Genomic DNA, 21,744 nt, shown 5'->3' with positions numbered 1-21,744 from the left:
GCTTTATCAGAAGGCTGCAGTGTCACTGGTTTAACTGGTAGCTGTACACCACAGTACAGTGATCCCCAGAAGGATTTGAACCCGTAACAATTACCGCTTCAAGACTTCCCTCTCTGTTAACAGTTGAGAGATGGCCAGTTTAGGGGAGCTGGGCTCCCCTCTCTCTTCAGACAGTGTCTCTGCCAAGCAGCATGTGCATCTTTGCATCATCACATTCACTGTGCAAGGATGAGACAGGAAAACAAAGCAGGTTACAGAAATGCAGTGCCCACCCTGTTCCAACTGCACGAGGCTGCCACCTGCAGCAGGCACCGACACAGGCTTTGAACAGAAGCAACTACTGGGCTTTTTTTTTTTTTTTTATAAATAAAAAAAGTTTATTAAATCATTTAGACTTGAAAGAAGTCACAATAATCAATGCACTCAACAATTACAGCAAGTGCATTCTGTACACCACCAACCCAAATGGATTGATTCTGTATTTTATAAATAAAAATTAACATATTTACAATGAGAAATAAAAGCATGGCATTAGGCAGTTAAATTAGCAGATTACACAAATGCCTACCAGTTGATTTTTTAAAAAGTCCAAATCTACAAGATTACATACGACATGTATGACTTCATTAGGTTTAACTTTTCAGAATCACAACATTTTTGTACATAATTTTTACTATGGCTCTTCCAAGCACCACGTATAAACCCATGTTTAAATGGCAAAAAGCTCCTTTTCCTTCTCTAGAGGTTTATCTGTATAAAATGCATTCCCTAAGATCTACTATAGTGCAGAAGTATGAAACGATTTCCTCTAATGACCGGCTATGGAGAGTGACAGTATGTACAACTGTGGTACTTTTTTGCTTTAAAAATAGTGCAGATTCCCAGTTTACCCACCAGGGACAAAAATGGAGTCATAGTTCATTTCAAAATCATCTTAATTTCACCAGAGCAAGTGATCTGGATAGATACTCACTAGGCTTAGAGACTGTAATTTGCTCTATAAAAATACAGTATTTTAATTCTATTTACATGTTACAGATCTCTCACTTACCCAGCAAGCTGACGTTTACAAGCTTAAAAAAAACCCCAAACCCCAAAAAACAATAATGGAGCACAACATTGGTAAAGCACAGTAGCTGGACCCATCCACCTATAAGAAAAATGGAATGTGAAAAGTGTGGTTACTGGCTTTCGTTGGCTGTCAAAGTAAACGAAAATCTGTCCAACACGTCTTATACATTAAACATGGCAAAAAAAGTTTAAGTAAACTATTTCCAAGATAGACATTCTGCATCATAGGATCCTTCTGCTGAACAATCCCTGTAAAACCTGCTGAGTGGAAGAAGTGATCCTGAGGATAGTTATTTGCTTGGTTGTCTGGAATGCTTATTTCCTGATAAGCTCATTGTCCGTGACCTCTGCCTAAGCACTGGTTTTGGTGGGAGTTCCAAGTCTTCAAATACAGGATTTTCTATGATTGCTGCAGCCTCCGGTCTTTCAGTGGGGCTCGGAGAGAGCATGTCCTTCACCATGGTGTACTAAAAGAAAATGTGACATGTGTTAGGTGAACCAATTCATAATTTCTTTCTTATTTTGTGTTTTGACTTCAACTGTGGCTGTATGAATGAGTGAAAGATGTCCCCAGTTTTCTTCTGAGTAATGTGGGTATTAGTGTGTTGGCACAGTTGCCACAAGTGCATTAAATATTTGAAAATGTATCACTGTGCATACATGAAACTGTCTTTACTGTCAAGGACCACGATCAACGTGACAAATCAAATCTGATCCAAGATTCAATAGAGTTACAGAACCTTTATGTTATTTGCAATCAAAAAAATTTTAAAACATATGAAATATAATTAATGGTAATTTTTAGCTTCATGTTTAACCCACCATGTTTTAAGCCACACAGTAATTTTCCATGCCAAATCAGAGGTTTTCTTTTAAATATACAGGTAGTTTGAATATGTCTCAAATTTAATCAGAATTAGTGTCTTGCTCCAGCTGAGCACAGCACATCACATCCCCCAGGGCAGCCTGCAGCTGTAAAGCAAGAAAATCTAGTCTCATTTAGCTGCTGCTCTGAAGCTACCATGAACACCTGAAAGCATCTCAGCTTTTTATTGGAGATCACCTCCTCTTTATCTGCAACTGTATCACTTTAAAGATCTGACTAATAAGATCACAGCACAATTTGCTCATCTGGTTTCCCTCTTGGGAGATCTAGTTCTTGGAGTCAGATCCCATACTGCCATAGTGCTACCTATAGCCTCTCCTTTACCTGTCCAGAACTCTGCAATTTCTCTTTGTGAATACGGATTTGTTGCAAGAAATCATGTCAGGATGTACATGAAATGAATGACAGCAAGTGGCAAAGGGAAGACAGGTAATATTAAATAGTTAATGGAGGTAAAACTGTGTGACAGAAGTATCATCATCCACATTATCATAATGTTACAGCTTTGAAACACAGAAAAGTACAGGGATAGAGAAATGCATCTTAACATGAAAGCTATTTTTTTTTCTCAGTTTTTATCTACAAAGCAATTAGAAAGCAAAGAAAAAAGCTACAAAGGAAGAAAAAGCTACAATTAATCACATCAGATATACTTACCTCTTGTGCATATTTCTGAGTGAACAATGGTGGAAACTTCAAATTTCTAACATCACTTAAAGTCTGCAAAAATATTAAGAAAAACATGTAACTTTTCCAAAATGCCATTCTTCAGTAGTATTACTCTATTATTCTTCAAAAAAATATGCAAACAAATCAGCCTGATGGAAAACATAAAAATTGCTTTCAAGTCTTGCTTTAGTGGTTAAAAAATCACAACATAGTTAAATGGGCAAGTTGTTGCTTCCCCAGGTAAACACCCTGAAATAGGAATCATGTTACAAAAATTCTCATCTCTGCAGTTTTAAATCAGCCAGGTACACAAACTTGTACTTCCTCACTTTGGTTCAAAGTCAACAAACCTGTGCACCACCCATAATCACCAAGATCACTTATACCAGTATTAAGACGTAAGAAATTACTGTCTCTGTCTTAACAATGTAAGCACTAGTCTTTAATATTTATGGACTAACGAGCAGATTTATCAGCAGTTTCGAAAGCAGTTCATGTTGCGTATTTCTGTGTCATTAAAAGGCAGTTGATCTCCTTTAGTTTCTTCCGTAACAAGCACATTGGCTCCATCTAGTGACAGTAATTCTCCCATGTTCAGGCACACAATTATCTGCAGCAGGCTGCCTTGTGCATTTGTCCTGCAATTGCCAGCCACCCATGACTGACTCTAGCATGTTTTTAGCGCTGAAGGGCAATATTCAGCACTTAATTTCTTTTAGGCAAGATCTCCTTTTACAAAAGTTTGAGAACAAAATAAAGAATTCGAAAGTTAAACCAAAATTCAACTCACTATTATTTGACTGAAAGTATAAACTGACCAATTAATAGTGATAGGCACTAGTCAAACCCCTGTTCAAAAGAACCGAGTTTTATGACAATAAAACGCTTTAAAAAATTGTTCTCCACTACCAATTCAGTCTGCATTTCGTGATCTGTTTTCAAACACCTAATTTGGATTTCACTGCCACAGACTAACTGCTAACAGCTTGAGACAGAGGCAGGTCTCAGCCTCCACCTCTGGGTTTTTCCCCAGCCCTTGTCACAGATTCCTAGAATTTGCTGGGCTCCCTGATCAGGCAGAGCATGTTTTGCTTCAGCAAGTAGTGCTAATGCTTGGCTGATGCCAATGCAAACTTCAGTGTAACAATGTGGAAACAACTACTGAAGCAGCTAAACTCCAAAATTTGACAATAAAGGGGTGGGGGGTTCTTTCTTATTTTATCAAAAAGAGTGGAACGGCAGTGAAAAATCACAGGAGAAGTTGGAGCAGTCTTTTCATTCTCTTATGAAGTAAAACATTGGAGTTTGATGCAATTTGGGATTCTAGGATGGGGATCTAGTGGAAGGTGTCCCTGCCCACAGCAGGAAGATTGGAACTAGATGATACTTTAAGGTCCCTTCCTACCTAAACCATTCTATGACTCTAGGATTCACTCTGATTACTTGCTTTGCTTCTGTATTTGTGACAAAAAACTGAAAGGGTCAAGCTTGTAGTCACTACTGAAGGAGATCCTGCCTATCCAGGATAGCTCTTGGGTATGTGTCTCAGTAAAACTGATTTTACTTAGGGAAACTGAAATTGGTTTCAGTGAAAGGGGTTCAAATTAAGCACTGTCATTCCTCCTCTAGACTACCCTCTTTTGTACCATAAAAAGCCTGAGCATTTTAAGCAAGAGAAGGCAACCAGCATTTGGTCAGGCTGTATTCATGGTGGGGTTCAAATTGCTTTGTACATCTCTGCTAAAAACAATCCATCTTCACATGAGAATTTAAATTCCCAAGCACATACAAATGGTAAGTTATGACTACTCTTTCTTTCCTGCATAGGTCACTGCTCATCAGACAGAAGAGGAAAAACCTTTCTGACTGTAGCCCCTGTTCTTGATGAACTTGTTCTTGAGCAAGATGAATCTCACATGCATTTTAACAGCAAGGAAGAGTTGTAATGCACCATCAAACCTCTCAAATCCACATTTGATGCAGTGAAGGGCTATCAGTTACTGGGAAGATTGTGCCTGAAGCTGAGTGAGACTCACAGCTATGACAGTATAAGAAACAACAATTTTCTACTAAGTGCTTTGGGTGAAAAAGCACTGCAGATGCAAATGAAGGAAGAAATGATAAAAATGCATAGCATGCTTCCAATTTTTGAACGAAAACCAAGCTGGTAGGCTTAAAGTCACAAGCTGTATTTGTTGCTTGAGTTCTTGGATATCCTAGTTCAATAGTTTCTCTTACTTGGCTTGACAACAGAGGAGCTTTGTACAGAAATTAAGGCCTCAACTCAGCTGCACAGATTAGGAAGACTGCAATTTATTTTCTGAGATTCAGGGGGTCTGTACAAGGCTGATAAAGAAGTTGTGCTCCTAATTGCAAGGCTTTTTCAAAACTAAAAGAACTTCTTGCAAGTGTTTCACCAAGCAAACAGCTATTTTAAACAAATGATCAAATTTAGGATAATCCAAACAGCATACATACCCTGACCCTCTCCATCTGTGTGCTGAAAGGGTAAAGCAGCTCAAAGAGTATCAGTCCCAAGGAAAAGATATCCACTTTGTGAGAATAGGTGTTCCCACAGATCTGAAAATTCAAAATCAGGGTTAGGTCAGTCAAGCTACTCACTGCATGTAATTATGTGCAATGTAAACAACACCCTTTCAAGTCAACATATGGAACTGACTGGCCCTGCACGGAGCTGAAAACTGCAGGACAGGCACACCAGCAAACATCATCAAATGAGCACGGGTGAGCAAAGTCCTGATCACCAGCTCATCTTTGCAGATCCAGCTGCAAGGCAAAATGTTTCAACTTACTTAAACCTCATGCACAATAAGTGCGTTCTTGCTCAATTAACTTGAATATTATACAGTTATCTTTACACTATATTAAAAACACAATAAATGAATGCGTTCAAGTATGAATCATTAGCCACTTTTTTTTCTATAATAAATATATATTAAAATGTTAATTTAAAAATTCAATTTAGCTCAAAACTCTACTTTGATGAGAAAGAATTTAAGTAACTTGATTGGAACGATTTACTAGAAAGAATGCCTGATCTTTGAGCTGCTGGGAATCTGGGTGTCTTCCAGGCACTGCCAGATACAGCTTTAGACCTGAGAGCACAAACCTGTTCTGGGCTCATGTAGAGTTTGGTCCCTACTTGTCCTGTGTGCCTGGCATAGGCTGGCATTGGGGTAAGTACTGATTCCTCCTCCTCATCTTGGTCCATAGCAGTTACCAGTCCAAAATCCCCAACCTTTACTATGTCATCCATTGTGAAAAATATATTGGAAGGCTAAGAAAACAAACAGGTGAAAAGAAAAGAGTATGTAAGTAATCAGTATCGGTGTTTAAGTAGAAGCAACACTTTGTTCTGATTCAGATAAACCATGCTGTCAAGGCTAAAAATGCTCATTAAACATCAAGTTAGCAGAACCAGCTAAGAATTTTAGCTATTCAGGAAAAAGGAGTTACGCCTGCATTAAGTAGTCTCCCTTTCTGAAACTGAGGCTGCTCATTTCTTGTTGTCCAGTAGAGGCTTACCAGCACTACATAGGTCTGCTGAGTAACATACACAAAAGTCAACAACAGCCCTTGGGAACAGCACAGATAAGTTATCCAACTCTCCATCACATGGCAAATTCACACCAGATGCTGGAGTTCCAACTCCTAGTCTTTTTATTCTAATCTTTGAGCGCTGAACTTGTTTGCAATATTATCAACCAGCATGTAGCACGTCATCTCAATGTTAAATTTGAGATATACTGGAAGTCTGGGAACAAGCTCTGCTTTTCTCTTGGTACTGTGCAGTTTAATTGTGGGAAGAGCTGTTTACATAACAATTAAAAGTTTATTTGTGATAGAAGCTTAAGAACTTTGCAATTCACAAGAGCAGCAAAAGTGATGATCTGACTTAATTTTACTGCCATCCTTGGCTTAACCTACTGATAAAGGGAGACTGCAACTGAGATGCCCCCTTGCTAATGGTACATAACTCAATTTTTCAAGAGATCTGCATTCTGGCTGATATAACAGTGCACACCAGATGAATGATTATTTTTTTGAAACATGACTGCTCCACCTCAGTTACAACTAAAGACAGACACACAGTTTTGAGAGAAAAACAGCCTGATCCTGAAATGGGCAAGAAGCAGCAGGATCATGTACAGGAAAATGGCTGAGGTGTGGTAAAGAGGCAGGTGGTGCTGGGCAAGATCATCTCAGAGGTCCTGGACTTTCAAGGCTGGGAGAACATGGTCCGTGCTTTGTTGACATAAACCCTGAACAGGAGGAGGCAGACAGATAGAGGGCAGTATTTTTCCACAAGATTAAAGGACTACAAAGCTGACCTATTTCAAAGTTCACTCGACTTCCTCAGTTAAAGTCAAATTTACTCTGTGCAAGAGAGAAACAAGACAGAAAAAAAGGAATCTTGGTTTTTTTTTTTTTAAGTAACAGACAGCTCGTTGATAAGCACTACAGAAATAGATAGATATAACTTGTTAGCTCCTCAGTGCCCACATCCTCTGCTAAAACTGCGTTCTGAGCCAGGTCTTATCTCCCGTTATATTTTCCTGTAATGAAAGTCATGTCCTTCTGAGTCACAGATGATTTAGTACACAAAAGCTACTACCCTGTAAACCCATAGAGTCTCCAAGCTCTCTCTGAAGCATCTATACAGCACCCACCCTCTGACTGCACACCCACACCCACGTTGTCAAAAATCTTTGTATCAGAATTTTAATGCTGAAGGCACAAACATCTCCATTAGGGATTTGTATGCCATTGCCTTGATCTTCATTTCCCTCCTCCTCCAACAAACACACAAGAAATCAACAAGATCTGTCTTGCTTCACAGAATAAAACTTCTTAACAGTAAGTTTTATTTCTTGTACTTCTCTGGCTAAAAACAGACTGTCTCTGAATGAGCTGGCATATAGTTTCTATGGATTAAGGAGAATGCACTCTCTGCTATTGCAAACTGCCAGCAAAAATAAGCCATCAAGACCACATTCAGAGAAAGGAAGTTTCAGGCAGATGCACACAATTTTGATTTACATCGTAAGAATACAACCACCCTCTAGTTTACTTATCTTGCCATTTGCACAAAGAAGTTTCTCTCCAGATTCTTCAATCAGAATAAGAATTCCTTTTTTTTTTTTTTTTTAAGAGATATGAATAAGCTGCTCACACATCTGGAAAACTACTGTTTAATTCAATTAATGCTACAAAACATATCTAAGACTGTTCTTGCAGTTCTGTGAAACTCAATTTCTTTTGAGCTGTCAAGCATGACCAGTGGCTTATCCTGGGAGTAACAGTAAATTCACTTGACAGACAGACTTCTGTTTCTATATTTCATTTTCTTCAAAAGAATTTGAACTGTGACCTATTCACTTGCCTACCCAAATTCCTGCCATCTTGTCATTATGGTATCTCTGATCAGTAGGAGCCTACTACTTAATGTGTCTTAATGTGCACTGTTAATTTAAACATTTAAAACATCTACTTGAATCTTTAAAGACGCATGCATACAAATTCATTTTCACATCGGTCAGAGTTTTTGCTGGTACCAACGGGAGCAAGAACTGGCCTCTGCTATCAGCTAGCTCTGCCTCTAGCAAAGACAAAAACCAGCTTTGCACATTATTTGCTTTAGTGCTGGCACAAATTTAGGGTTGCATGACCAATCTCTTGGACAAATTACAAAATTAGGTGAGATATGCTCCTAGAAGCTTCTGAAAACTATAGAAAAAATTAAATATAATAGCTGTTGTTTTAACCAAATTAACACATAACAGACAAACTTCCAGGATCCAAAAATAACATATATAAAAGCATGGGAAGTTTTCTGAAGCAAGAAGTTGCTTGTTCAGGGAGAGCCTTTCCAAGTTGTTTATACCGAGGTAAACAAAGTAAGATCTCCTGTTCAAATTGCTGCCAATACTGAACTTTTAAGATGTTCCACCAAAATGCTACACAACTGGTGATGACGAGTAATATGGCTTTAAGTGAAGATCTACCTAAGCTTTACTGAACAGTGATCTCAGTAAGGACTACAGAGCTACAAATGACAGTGTTCTTAAGAAAGGTTATTAATTAACTTGTCAGGCAACATATTAGAATAGAGATTTAATTACTTTTCTGGTTGGTTTCTCAAACACTAAAGATCTTTCAGGTAACTAGTTCAACGTAATTGCTTAATGCTGATGGGGAAAGAAAATACTTGCATGAGTTCGAGTTCTTCTGACATACCCTTTCACGGTTACTGAATTTGAATCTCCTTTTACTGCCACAGCTGAAATGACATTTTTATCTTTTGTTTCTACTGATATCAAATGATTACCAGCTGAGAAGCTACAATAACAGTTATAATCATTTCAGTATTTACTCCATTGAGGTAGGTATTAACATCTTCTTAAATAAGCGAAGAGAAACAGGAGCTGCCTCTCCACTGTTTGGCAAAAGCAATCCACTTCTCAGAGCTCATTAATATAGTAAGACTAACTTCAGATGGGCTCTTTAATTAAATTCTGGTATTTGGTAACACACACTGACACTTCCAGGCCTAAAAGTTCCATCAAGATTAGGCACTAACAGAATCAGAAGCAAAATGAAAGAAAGGTACAAAAAGTTACTTCAGTTATGTAAAAAACGAGCTAAAAACCACCTTTCCCAGTCTTAACTGTTTGGTTGTTCTTAGACTAGACCTTAAAAAGATTATGAATCCTACAGAAAGCATTGTGATAGTCAGCACTGACTCAGAATTCCACTCCAGGACAGTTTACATTTCAATCCTGGAGCAGTAATACTCAATTTTTACTTTCTTTAATCAGGAGTAACAGCACTGCTCTTAGGCAGTATTGCCTTAGAAAGAAGGAGAAAAACACCAGAATTAGAATCACAGAATCATTTAGGTTGAAAAAGATCTCGAAGATCATCGAGTCCACTTAACACTGCCAATTATCTGCTTCACTTGAAATGGTAGAACAGGATCCAAAATAACTTTCTTTGCCACACAGCTCAGCAATGAACAATCCCGTATAAAGAACCTGAATTAAAAATGCCATAAACCAAATGCAACTGATCTGTGCCAGGTACAAGAATTCTTGATGTAAGAAAAACTTTAATTGCAATAATGAATGAATAATGTTTATTTCCTGGAGCTCTGCACCTCCAGATTATTGTACAGACGTTAACTCAGCTTTTTTAACACCCATGCTGAGATCACTGATAAGAGTCAGCTATTTTAGTAGGATTTGTCTTCAGTGCCATATTACTCCCCCATACAAAAAAAAATTTACTTGTATCCACATACTCATGATCTGTCAGCTTAAAGCATAACTTGACACTGAGCTAAACAGCCTGGCACTGCTGTATTAGGAGCAGTCAAATTTGGAACTGCTGATGCTCAAGTATGTAACGTAGTGGAGGGAGAGCTACCCTGTGATGCCATTTGAGTGAAATCCATGCATTCTAGGAATTTTACAGCACCAGAGACTTCTGTATGATACTTTGGGCACAAATAATGCAAGTTATGATAGCTCCAAAGATAATCTCACAGTACTAAACCAGAAAAAGTTTGCTTATAGGACACAGTCAGTGAGATAACCAGTTACAATCAGAATTTGGAAAGTTCAGGCATTCATTGATGATCATGCCAAGAAATAAACAACCCCAACATATTTCCTACAGTAGCCTATCAATACAAACCTTGAGATCCCTGTGCATTAATCCTTTGCTATGCAGAAAGTCAACTGCTTCAGCTATCTGCAGAAATATCTGCAGACACTCTGTCCTTTCCCTCTCCTCTATCATGCATCTTCTGCTCATCCAGTCTTTAAGGTTCTCTTTCCGGCAGAGCTGCATCTGGATGTAAAGATACACCTTTGGAGAGGTGGGCTTGACTTTTTCGGCAATATTTTTAGACAGGTCCAGGCTTAAACTTGTTGGCCTTGGAGGAGAAACAGAGAGGGGACTTCCTGAAGCAGATTTCTTGTTATCAGATTCCTTTGTACTTTTTGCCTTATCCTCAGAAAGACTCTCATCATGTGAAACATCAACTTTATCTTCCTTACTAGAAGCGTTTCCACAACCAGAATCCTCAAACACAATAGAAGATGAGGTCCCTTCCCTCAGGTGTACAACAGGAACAGCTGAAGAACAAATTTCCAAGGAGTGACCCAGCTCGTTATTGTTGATAGTACTGTCTTCTACATCACAGCCTGTAAGGACACTGTCCTGAAGGTTTAACAGTGGATCTTCTGACTGGTGTAAGTCCCTGTTGTCCGTGGCAGAAAATTCCAGGGGAGAAAACTGGCTTCCGGATGAATCGGACTGACCACAGGGTATTCCCACGGACCTTACTCTCTCTGATGAAGTGGCAATAACTTCAATGTGCTCCTTTGTAGAAAATGGCTCTGTTCTTATCTTAAATGATGGGACGTCCATCGGACTGGGAGAACTGAGTGGCCAATCAGTGCTAGAAGAACAAAATGGAGAGATCAATACCACAGAACTTCATTCTACTAGAAATGCATTTTCAAAAGCCAGGTTTTAACAACTGTTAACCTCTGAGAACTGTGTCATACCATAACGGTAAATGACTACCCAAGTCTGGGAATCACTAATAACCAGCATTTAGTATCCCCTTTTCTTAGCGAGATAATGTTTTCTCACTGAGACAAGAGTGTTGATAAAGGAAAATTTAGCAAGCTCTACTGCCTGGATTTCCAATGTGCAATCAGGCTCATCTTCAGCTTGAAAAAATTCAGTCCTTCAGAGCATGCATTGCAATGACTATTTAAAGTGCCTTGGAAAAATTACAGCTGTGAAATGTTAATTTGATCCCTGAAATATAAAGATCACTATATTCTAAAAATTGTTAAGATGTTATTATAAGACCGCTAAATAGTCTTTTATTAGGCCTCATTCTTTAAATGCTAACATACATCCACTTTTTCCTTTCTCTTAATGTCCTAACTCCTTTATCTAATTTTCCATTTTTAATCCTCTTCTAAAAAGCTTTGTAAATCATCACTCCGATTATCCCTCATGTGTTTCTGCTGAAATAAGTTTATTGAAACACTGGACTACTGAATCAGATCCATCAAAACCAAGTAAACAAAGAGCAGGAAAGCAAGAAGGAAAGGAAGAAAAACAACAAAGATTCCAAAGTTTAAAACTGAATCAACATAGCAAAGCTCCAACCTCCCAATCACTCGAAGATTCAGTTATGGAAGTTAAATTAACTACAAGATGTTTCCTACGCTGAAAGAATGACCTTAACACAAGAGGACCCCAAAACTGAGAAACACTATGCACGTATGATATATTTGTATGTTGTTCAACTGAAAAGTTGACAGGCTAACTAAGTAACCATCAATTTCCTACAATCTCTCCATATTCCTGGATCATCTACCATTTCTCCAGTTCTGCTGACGCACAATCTCAAAATCAATTGTTTAAAACTCCACAACCTACCTTTCATCTTTTAACCACTGTTCATCCATCTTTTCCTGCCATCTCTCAGGTGGAGCTTCCAGCCATGCATTGAAATAGCGAACAATACCCGGATGCTCAAGTTTAGCTAACGCCTTGACCTCCCGCATCACCTTTTCACGAGCCAGCTCCCTACAATTTGGGGTGAAGAGAACAGAGACATGGTCACATAAAGCAACAGCATAGTACAGAAATTTCTGCAAAGGAATGTAATCAAAGTTAGCCCAGTATAAACCAAGCCAGTAGTACTGCTCTTCACACCAAAAGACAGGTATGTCTTAAAGTCCCCAGAGTAACTCCTTTAGGTTAGAAGTGTGGAGGAGCAGTATGTGCTCATAACAGCTATGTCTTTAGTCATCCCTTTTCAAATAATTACAGGCAGCAAAACTGAGAAGAAAAGGTTCATCTTGCTCTCAACTGTTTAGAAGGATAGAAAAACCACCACTAAAAGCAATATTCTACAGGGATGTAGAAGACACTGATGCAAAAGATGACAGACAGTAACACCTTAGTATTTCTTTAATTGGCATAACATAAGGAGACTGCATAAATACTATCTCCATTCTATGGACAGGAAAGGAGGTAGCCTGCTATCTTATTGAAATAAATAATCTCTCTTCATAAGACCATAACTGGATCAAATTAAGTCAGATGGTTTTATTTAATGGGTTTGAACACGCTTTGAAAACATGAATTTAGGCTACCTTAAGTTTCTGAACAAAAATCTTAAGTAGTCACGCTTATTTAACACATTCAAAAAAAATAGTAATTCTAGATTTCATAGCTTTACCCCCTCCCTCTACTGGCCTGCCTGTTGCTGTTCTAACTTGAGATTTCCAGAAGCAGTGTCTCCCATCTCCCACTAAAAGGAACTGCTGCAAGCTCTGTGTAGGGTAATTCAGCAGCATGGCTTGACCACCTATGACTGAAAGAAAAGGTAGGGGTTGTGGGACCAGAAAATTAAACAAATGGACAAATGGAGTCAGAAAAGCTGGTGAGGAAGAGAGAAAAGAAAGAGAAGGTGGAGTAGGAAGGGTAAGGAGAGGAAGGAGAGAAGCAAATTAACAGAGCTACAAATAACTGGTCCTGTTATCAAAGACTCTATTCATCAAGGAAATCAATGGAGTTCCCATGTAGCCGCAGCATCCTCACAAGGGTCCTGCTATGCAAGTATTTTAGCCAAGCAGGTCACCCTTCTGCTGTGATTATATACGCCAAATTCTCAATACCAAAACGAAGTCACACCCCACCCCCCCCCCATTAACAAGTATGTCATTCATCCTAATGTAATATCTGGAAAATCAGTTCAGAACAGATAGTTCAGTGTAGGATGGGATCCCACTATTCATTCATTACTTATTCTATATCTGAGCAAACTCATTGATTACCTGTTAGGTAAACGGATCCTTTTGATGGCATAGTTGCAGTCATCCACTTTATTCCTGGCCTCAAAAACTACTCCAAAACCTCCACGACCCAGACACTGAATTGGTTCAAAATCTGTCAGATACCTGGGAGGAAAAATGTGTGAGAAAGGGACAGAATGGAGGGAGGACAGAGGAGAAAAATGCATTAGTACAGATAGAAAGTAATTTATGACTAAGAGTGAAGTATTTCTGAACAGGCAAAACATGCTGAGCGGCTTGAAGCTTTTCTCATCTTTTTTCCCTGTTCACCCACTGAGGCAATCAGATGGTTACCTATTTAGGAGATGGACAGTTGCTGATTATGCATTTATCCAGTGTCTATCACAGCTCAGCAAGGTCCATTATGTATGCAGATGACAAACTGAAGTTTTTCAGAATATCAGATTGGATGCTTAATGGATCAGGCCCATGAGTATGTAGCCTAAGTTTCTATACCTAAACTAGGTGGTGACAGTTAAGTATTTTCAAAATCATGACCTGCATTAACCCCACCCCAAATAACTATTTCTGCAACTAGTCCTTCTAAGCATCCCTTCCAAAACATCACTGTTCTTAAATCTCACTACCTTTCTTATTCTTTGCCATTTTATATACTCTATTTCTTACTTCCAGTGAGATACAAATGTACAGGAAACGATCACATTTTCTCCAGAGTATCAGGACATGCCCCTATACACTCTTCTGTCTTAACCAACTCCTTCAAAACAGCAGCAAAGGTTTGTTCCAAGTAGAGTCTGCTTATTCTGCAGAGTATATAAATCATCAGCTGCTTCCATCTGCAATTGCCTTTGACTGCTTTATCCCATGAAGACAGAAACAGAGGGAGTAAACACTGATTAAGACCTTCAGGAATCAATCCTCCATGTCATGCATCAGCAGGAAACAAGAGAGCAACATTCTTGATCACAGGTATCCTGCAGACTCTCTGGGATTGCTTAGACTAATCATAACTGCAATCTCCCATTGGTAACGGGGTCACAGGGTTCTCTAGGTCAGTTCCTGATTATCCCGCAAAGTTGGAGGACTAGGACAAGGGTAGGTAAGAACAAGTGAATACCTACTCTTTCCTTCAGATAGTATTAGCTGTCACACTGATTAAAAACCCTGTATGTGTTGTGTTGAACTGAGCTCACCTTGACACGTATCCAGAGTTCTTGACATCACTCCAGCTGCTGTCTTTAACATCTCCACAAGTGGGCTCATATTTACTATCAGTCTGACACTGTGTTTCAGATTCCTTCCGCAGCTAACAAGGGTTACCAAAACAAGAACAAAAAACAAACCAAAAAAAATTCAACTCCTTAAGTACTCGGGATCAGTTTGTACCCCTAGATATGGCATTAAATAATTTCAGTGTATATATCTCCAAAGACATCAGATATGGTTGAAGCAGTCTCACCTGCTCGCTGAAGCAGTTAAGCAAACTGTACGCGGCAGCTGACAGCCTTCACAGATAGATTAAACAATAAATTTAGGCTTTTGATTTTGTTATCTCATTAGTTAACTTATTACTACTACTCGCTGCAGACTCAAACCAGAAAGAAAACACTAGAACAATACCTTCTGTATTTAGGATTCAGAAAAAAAAAATACTTACTCTGCTGTAAGGATGGGGATGGAAAAGTTTGCGTACGATAAAAGTTGTGGCCACAATGCAAAATATAATGGTGCCAACAATTTCTTTCCACCAGTGAAGCAGAAGAACGGGATCTTTTTTGCGAATGTTCTTGTAATTGGTATCATCAAAAAATCTAACAGTGATCTGGGTGCTACGTTTATTTCTTTCTCTCTTGTAGTAGGGTAAGTAATAACCATTATCTGTGTATAAAAGAGGGCACAGATTTACTTGTAGGTAACTGCAAAACAATTTTTTCTTTTCATTAACAGGTTTCCTCAACAGACAGAGAGTATTTTTGTTTGCATACCCCACGATTTTAAATGGTACATCAGCAAATTCAGTTAATCAAGGTTGTGGACTCCACAGCAACTACGTCTCCCAAAGTCTGTCACTTCAGACAGCCTGACCACTAATAGCTTTAAACCAGAATATTTTCAATATGGAAAACTTCACACCACCAAGCTGAGTCTCCAGCACCGTTAGCAAATTCTGAAAAAAATAATTCACAAGCTTTTTCCACTTGGGCCAGTTAACAGTGGCAATGGCAGTACACAAAATACCTCAGCAGTAGCAATTTCTGGAACTCTGATGAGCTTTGCGTGGTGCTAATTGTACATACAACACAATCTGGAAATCCTACTTTGGACAATAATTTCCTAGTTCATTAAATGTTAAAAAAATACATATATTTAAGATCAAATGGTCATTTATTGAATTTCACAGATAATAGGTGGGTAAACCTATTTGAAAGACTTCAAAATTTGGAACTTCCACTTACCATATGGATACTGCAGAACTGAAAGTGCTCCATTACTGTACTCTTCGTGAGAATACTTGTCATTGCTGAGACACTTATCAAACTCATCAGACCCCACCAACACTGGAGTCCTGGAAGGAGAATCTAAGCACAGAAGAGACACAATTTTCTGAGCTGTTATAAAAATTCTGTTCTTGTAGAGAACTCCAATTGCATAATCTTAGAAAATATCTCTTGGACAAGACCATGAGAATCAAAATTAATGCAAGGAAACATTAAAAAGGGTATTTTAAGGTAACAGTTACTTAACACCTCTCCCCCTTGCCAAAAATACTAGTTTTGGACAAGTCAATTCACTCATATTCACATCACTGCAAAAAACTTCTTCCTCTTTTTGTTGAAAAATTTGGTTTAGAAGACTCAACATTTCATTATTAAAAAAGACCTTATTAAATCCATAGTAAAAGAAAGCAGACATGAAACACTTAATTAGAAAAACATTAAACAATTAATAAAGCACAGAAGTAGTTCCTGAACTGGTTTACAGCTGGAAGCATTAGACTAGTTTGAAACATACTGGAAATCAGGAAGATGTGCTGTTTTTCAGAGCTAAGACAGTAAATGAAACTCCGCATTGCTACTTACGGATTAAGGGCTTCCATTTGATTTTGGGAAGAGGAATAATGGCATTATCATTCCTGGATTCCAGAGCCTTTGGGTTGGTTGGGAATTTCTCAGAAATTCTGACTGATGACTGAAGATACAACTGGCCCCTGTACATACCTAAGTAATAAACCAGAGAGCGTATTAGTCTTAAGATTTAGTTCTCTTCACCCTCAGAATAAAATTGCCCAGTTAAAATATATGGTTAAAAACATTTTAAAAAAGTTTCTTTATATTCATAGAATGATTATTCTGAGAATCTGAGATACTGACTCTGATTGTTAGGCTGGATGAGTTCAAGTAGTATGTTCCCTCTGTTCTGAAAAAGCAAGAGATCAGGACATCTCATTTTCACTGTTGGAGAGCTGGTGCTACAGAAAAATGCAGTTTTTAAGAGCTATAAAGCAGCTGGGGCTTTGCATAGGTAAGACTCTTTGAAACTTCCTGCCCTTGTTAATGCTGGTACAGATTACTCTTCAACAGCCATTGCCAGGAAAGCTGAAACAATCTGGCTGCTTCTTACTGTTATTCTTTAACTGTGCAACCACTAACAGGAAAGGTACAAGGTGTAAAGACTTACAGAAAAAAAAAAAAAAAAATCTAAGGCCAACAAAGTCTTAGAAAACCAAAGCACATTTACTTCCTTTCTACACACAGACAGCTGAGAGGAAGAAGGACCTGGGACCACTGTATTTCAAATTGTCACAAACCACATCAAATGAATTCTGATAACTGGATGAAAACTTACATCACAAAACCTTAACTGAAATTTCCTCATGGTAACTACAGTTACTGTAACGGGTGTAGAAGAAAAAAATGAATGTGACAAATTAGCAGGCTGGAGGGAGATACTGCTTATTGTTTACCAAACAATAGGACTGTCTTGTTAGCTATAAACCTATCTGTAAAAGTTTCAACCATCTCCAATGTACAGAAACTATGAAGCAGTGAACACTTCAGAATCAAAATGGAGAAGATTTACAGTTTTGAAATGTTTTGGTTTCAAAAAGGGAAAAAAAACCCCAACAATATTTTAACTATCAATGTTTAGGCTAAACAGTCATATATATTAATTCTGCCATAGCCAAAGGTATGCTGCACCTTCTGTAATTGTCATTATTTCTAAGATGGGTACACAGAACTCTGACTTTTAATGACAACAGCAAAGATCACCAGAGCAGTCTAGGAAGAGATGTGTTCTCGTCTCTACTTTTTGAAAGTCTTTAAATCCAGTCAAGATGCCTCTCTAGGCATGTTAATGAATATATGTTAATGAAGCCTCAACTTTGGGGCTTTAGAAATCAATGTGGGTTAAATTTAACCGCCTTCATTATGCAGAATATCAAACTGGACACATTACAGCTCCTCTTAATTTTAATCTACCAGTACAGAAAAATCTGCTTTACTACAAACACAACAGAAAAAAGAAGAGTAACATTTATTACAGAAAACGTCACGGTCAGTTTCTCACCCAAATAGACGCTTGATTCTGTGGCACCTCTGGCAGCTTCCACAAGATCTTCTTCATCTTCCAGTACTTCATTGTTCGCAGTGTAACTTGTGTCATCAAACAGACTGATTGGAATTACTTTGCCATCCTTAACCAGCCATGCAGAAGCAATTGGAGTGCAAAACTGAAGAAGAGAGAGGTAACTGGAAAATTAATGTTGTATTAACTAGATACAAGAACAATGTTAAACAATGTACACAAAATTCCATGTTTTAGATTTATAATAAATGTAGCAGTTCAAAGTCAGAACTTCAGTGAAAAAAATTACAAGCAGATGTGTGCTTCTTCACAAAGACAGCACCTGAAACCCAAGATGAAAGACTTCATTTATGATGCTGCAAAACATCTACTTTTGTAACATTTAATATTCTGTCTTTTCCCGTACCTGGTATTCCCATTCCAGATGTCCTCCTCGTCTGTTAAAAGCCATCACCTTCCAGTCAGCTACCGAGACCTTTATCACTGTATCTTTCATCATAGCTTCCTGCTCATCCACATCCGAAATAATTTTTGTTTCTTCTTTATTCATGTTTGATTTAAAATTGCTCTCAATATATCCTGCTCTAGTTTCAATATCTGGGACATAACGCAGCTCAAAGTGACCAACACTGAAATTCCACCTTAAAGAAAAAGAGAAACAACTTTTTAGAAACAACTTGTATATTCCAAAGAAGTCCCAAATCCTCTGTCCAGAAGATTCTTAAACTGAATTACTTTTATTTGGCCCATATTTTCACAATAAACTCTCAGACTGTCAGGTGAACACAGCTGTACCAGGAGGGGGAGTGCTAATCCAGAATACAAACCAAACTGAGAAATCTTGCCCAATATGATGGGTGAGTTAAAAAAACAGCTGGCGAAGTAGGGCCAATGGCATTAAAGGGTTAGTATATGGAGAGGGCAATTAAAATCATCAAGTAGTACAGCTGGATCTGTTTAGCAGGAAAATGTTACGTAGCTGATGAAATCAAGTACAAAGGATTTATGAAGCAGCATTCTACACAAGACATTTCATTAATAAAGCAGATTTAATTTGAAACAAGGTTTTTCAAGTGGAAGGAGGGACGATGCTTTGTTTTGGTTTGGTTTTTTGTTTTAATACCACACACAACCTAATACACAATCTCTCTTGATAGGTAGTTCATGAAACCAGGACCACTCATGTCCAACAGGTGAACACCACAAAAAGACAACTGTTTAAGGAACACAAGAGTTGTCTTGCACAGCCAAAAGCTCTTTATTTTTGTAAACCAACAAATTAGGGCAGAAACTGAAAATTATTTTCAGGAACTGAAAGAATAATTCTTTTACTTTTTCTATGATACAGCCCAGTGCCATAGAGGAGATACATATGGGAAAGGACAGCAAGTTCATGTCTTGAACTGCAAGAAGGGGGAAAATATTTCCTGAACAGTATGTTTAGGTACCTGAAGTTTCCTAGGACCAGTCTGGCAGCCACCAGGAGCCCGAACTGTCTCCTTAAAGAATTTATACCCTTATGGTAAAAGTTTGGCACATTATATGAATTCAGTTGATTTATTAATTTTTTTTCTTTCTCTGGAATAAAAAACCAGATCTATCCTGTAAACTCCATAGCAGCCATACCACGTCACAAGGAAAGCACCTCTATTTCTGACTACAGATGGAATCTGGTGCACAAGATGTCATACTACGTTTTTTAAAGACGTACAAAGGAAAAAAGCATGTTTTTATGACATACGACTCTCTGCCAGTATCAGTCTCCAAGAAACACAGAGCCCAAGATTTTCTCTTTTCAGACATCTGATCTGCTGTTTTACTGGAGTTCTAATTAGGTTCTCTCTGATACACTACAGATGTACAACGTGTCAAATCCCACTGCAAACAGAAGAGGGAGCAGCGGAACAGGGAATGACTAGTTCTTCACTAAATGGTTGGGCAGTTACTGCACCTACGGATGGCAACCAGCCTTTGAAAGTTGCACTTTATGAAGTGGGTTTTGGTTGTTTGGGTTTGGCTTTGTTTTTTTTTTTTTTGTAGAATACATGTCTGTACTTTTATAGAAATCTTGATGTATTAAAACTTCAACGTGACAGCATTAGGAAAGTCACAGACTGAACCAGTTTCTACAGCTTGTAAAGAACAGGCCACCTACATTATGAAATGAACAAAGAAGACTTAAGAATGGGACTTTTAAAAAATAAGACTGAAGACGTTTTAAAATATCAGCCTAAATCTAAAGACATCAAGTATAAAAAAACCCGAGTGACAGTTACCATGAATAGGTAAAGAACTTAAAGTGAATCAGTAGGTCATAACAAAACTTTTAAACTGTCTCCTTTTGTTCAAAAATCAACAGTTGGAACAAACACTAGGCTGTGCAGTAGGGCAAACTCTTGAGGTATGCAAGGACAAGGAAAGGAATTTTCATTTGATTGAGAGGAAATATATATGCGCACATATCTTTTCTGTCTAATCATCTATAAAACAGAAGTCCAAGGTATTTTTTGAAAGCACTGAAGAGCAAAGGGGTTAGGATCCTAGCCAACAGTCTGGTGCATCCTTTTGGTTAACAGCTTAAACTCCCTTGTGCAACTCCTAGTCTAATGAGAGTAAAAAGAAGATCAAATCCTTAAACATTACATATTAAGAACTTCTTTCTATTGGATTGTTTCTGAACAACTCTATACTTACTTTTCATTGCCACTGCGTGGTCCAACAGCACGGACTGTTTTCTGGGTTCGATGTAATAGGAGAGTCTCTTCCTGTTCTGTTTCATCGTCATCCCACCGGCGACAGCCCATAGCCGAGCAGATGTACTTCACCTAAGGGACAAGGCAAGAGACCCACACATGCCTCCAAGTTCTGAAGAACTTCAATACAAACAAATGTAAATCAACAGTAATATTCAAAGCTAACAATCTGTACAGCACATTTTTGGCTCGCAGGCAATTTGAAGCTCTGTGACTTTAGACGCTCAATTTGAGGGATGTTGTATAGCCTGGTTTAAGAGATAAGGGCTTTTCAGAACTAGTTTTCAAAAGATTCTAGGAAGTCTATAGTTTGGGCTGTTTTGACTACCTTCCGACTATATTTTGCAAGTATTTCTACTTCTAACAGAAAGAAATCTTAGCTCTATTTTCCCACCATTTCTATGGACATCCAAATAACATTCCTACAAGACCCAAGGCATAATTCTTCTTTCGTGCCATATTTGTCTCAGCATAACTCTATCAGCTTCAAATTAATTACTACTGATTTATATAAAAGAGTGCTGAGCCTTCTGCCTTTGCCTTGTCAGCTATTAAAGGGGAAAGAAGACCTTATTTAACTCTCACAGTTACACAGACTTTCCAACAGCACCAGTCTCCAACAGAATTTGGATTATATGGGCAATTGTATTTTGAAAAGGGAGCTGAACACACTTCCAGGAAGTCTGAATAGACATTGGACTGCCAAAGACAACAGACTGCCCAAACTCTTCATGAGGAAGAGACAGGCACTATTTCCTGTATGAGGCACCTTTGCTACTGTTAGCATAAGCCAGGAATCAAAGCAAAAACCAAAACTGCCACTTCCTGAACACTGGGGGAGGAGCAGTCTGTTGGTGCACAGTGCCCTCTGATATCACTGAGGAAATCAAAATGATATCATGAACTC

The 21,744-nt window shown here is 38.3% G+C and overlaps 1 protein-coding gene across 1 annotated transcript in view; it reads right to left on the bottom strand.

Annotated features, from left to right (window-relative positions):
• Nucleotides 1-360: 360 nt before the first annotated feature.
• The window catches only part of EIF2AK3 (eukaryotic translation initiation factor 2 alpha kinase 3), a 37,619-nt gene continuing 16,235 nt past the window's right edge, over nt 361-21,744 (bottom strand). Inside the window, exons 3-16 of the mRNA XM_026847140.1 lie at nt 20,779-20,909; nt 18,491-18,725; nt 18,067-18,229; nt 16,578-16,715; nt 15,954-16,076; nt 15,155-15,375; nt 14,691-14,803; nt 13,519-13,641; nt 12,113-12,262; nt 10,343-11,111; nt 5,757-5,924; nt 5,105-5,206; nt 2,615-2,677; nt 361-1,538 (exon numbers count right to left, since the gene is read on the bottom strand). Of these exons, the coding sequence (XP_026702941.1) occupies nt 1,362-1,538; nt 2,615-2,677; nt 5,105-5,206; nt 5,757-5,924; nt 10,343-11,111; nt 12,113-12,262; nt 13,519-13,641; nt 14,691-14,803; nt 15,155-15,375; nt 15,954-16,076; nt 16,578-16,715; nt 18,067-18,229; nt 18,491-18,725; nt 20,779-20,909 (2,676 nt within the window). The 3' untranslated portion in view covers nt 361-1,361. The remainder of the gene's footprint in view (nt 1,539-2,614; nt 2,678-5,104; nt 5,207-5,756; nt 5,925-10,342; nt 11,112-12,112; nt 12,263-13,518; nt 13,642-14,690; nt 14,804-15,154; nt 15,376-15,953; nt 16,077-16,577; nt 16,716-18,066; nt 18,230-18,490; nt 18,726-20,778; nt 20,910-21,744) is intronic.

The sequence above is a fragment of the Athene cunicularia genome, assembly GCF_003259725.1.
Source record: "Athene cunicularia isolate RWA chromosome 4 unlocalized genomic scaffold, athCun1 chr4_part1, whole genome shotgun sequence".
Classification (NCBI taxonomy): Eukaryota; Metazoa; Chordata; class Aves; order Strigiformes; family Strigidae; genus Athene; species Athene cunicularia.
Note: the sequence above shows the minus strand (reverse complement) of the source record. Positions and strands in the feature narration are given on the sequence as shown.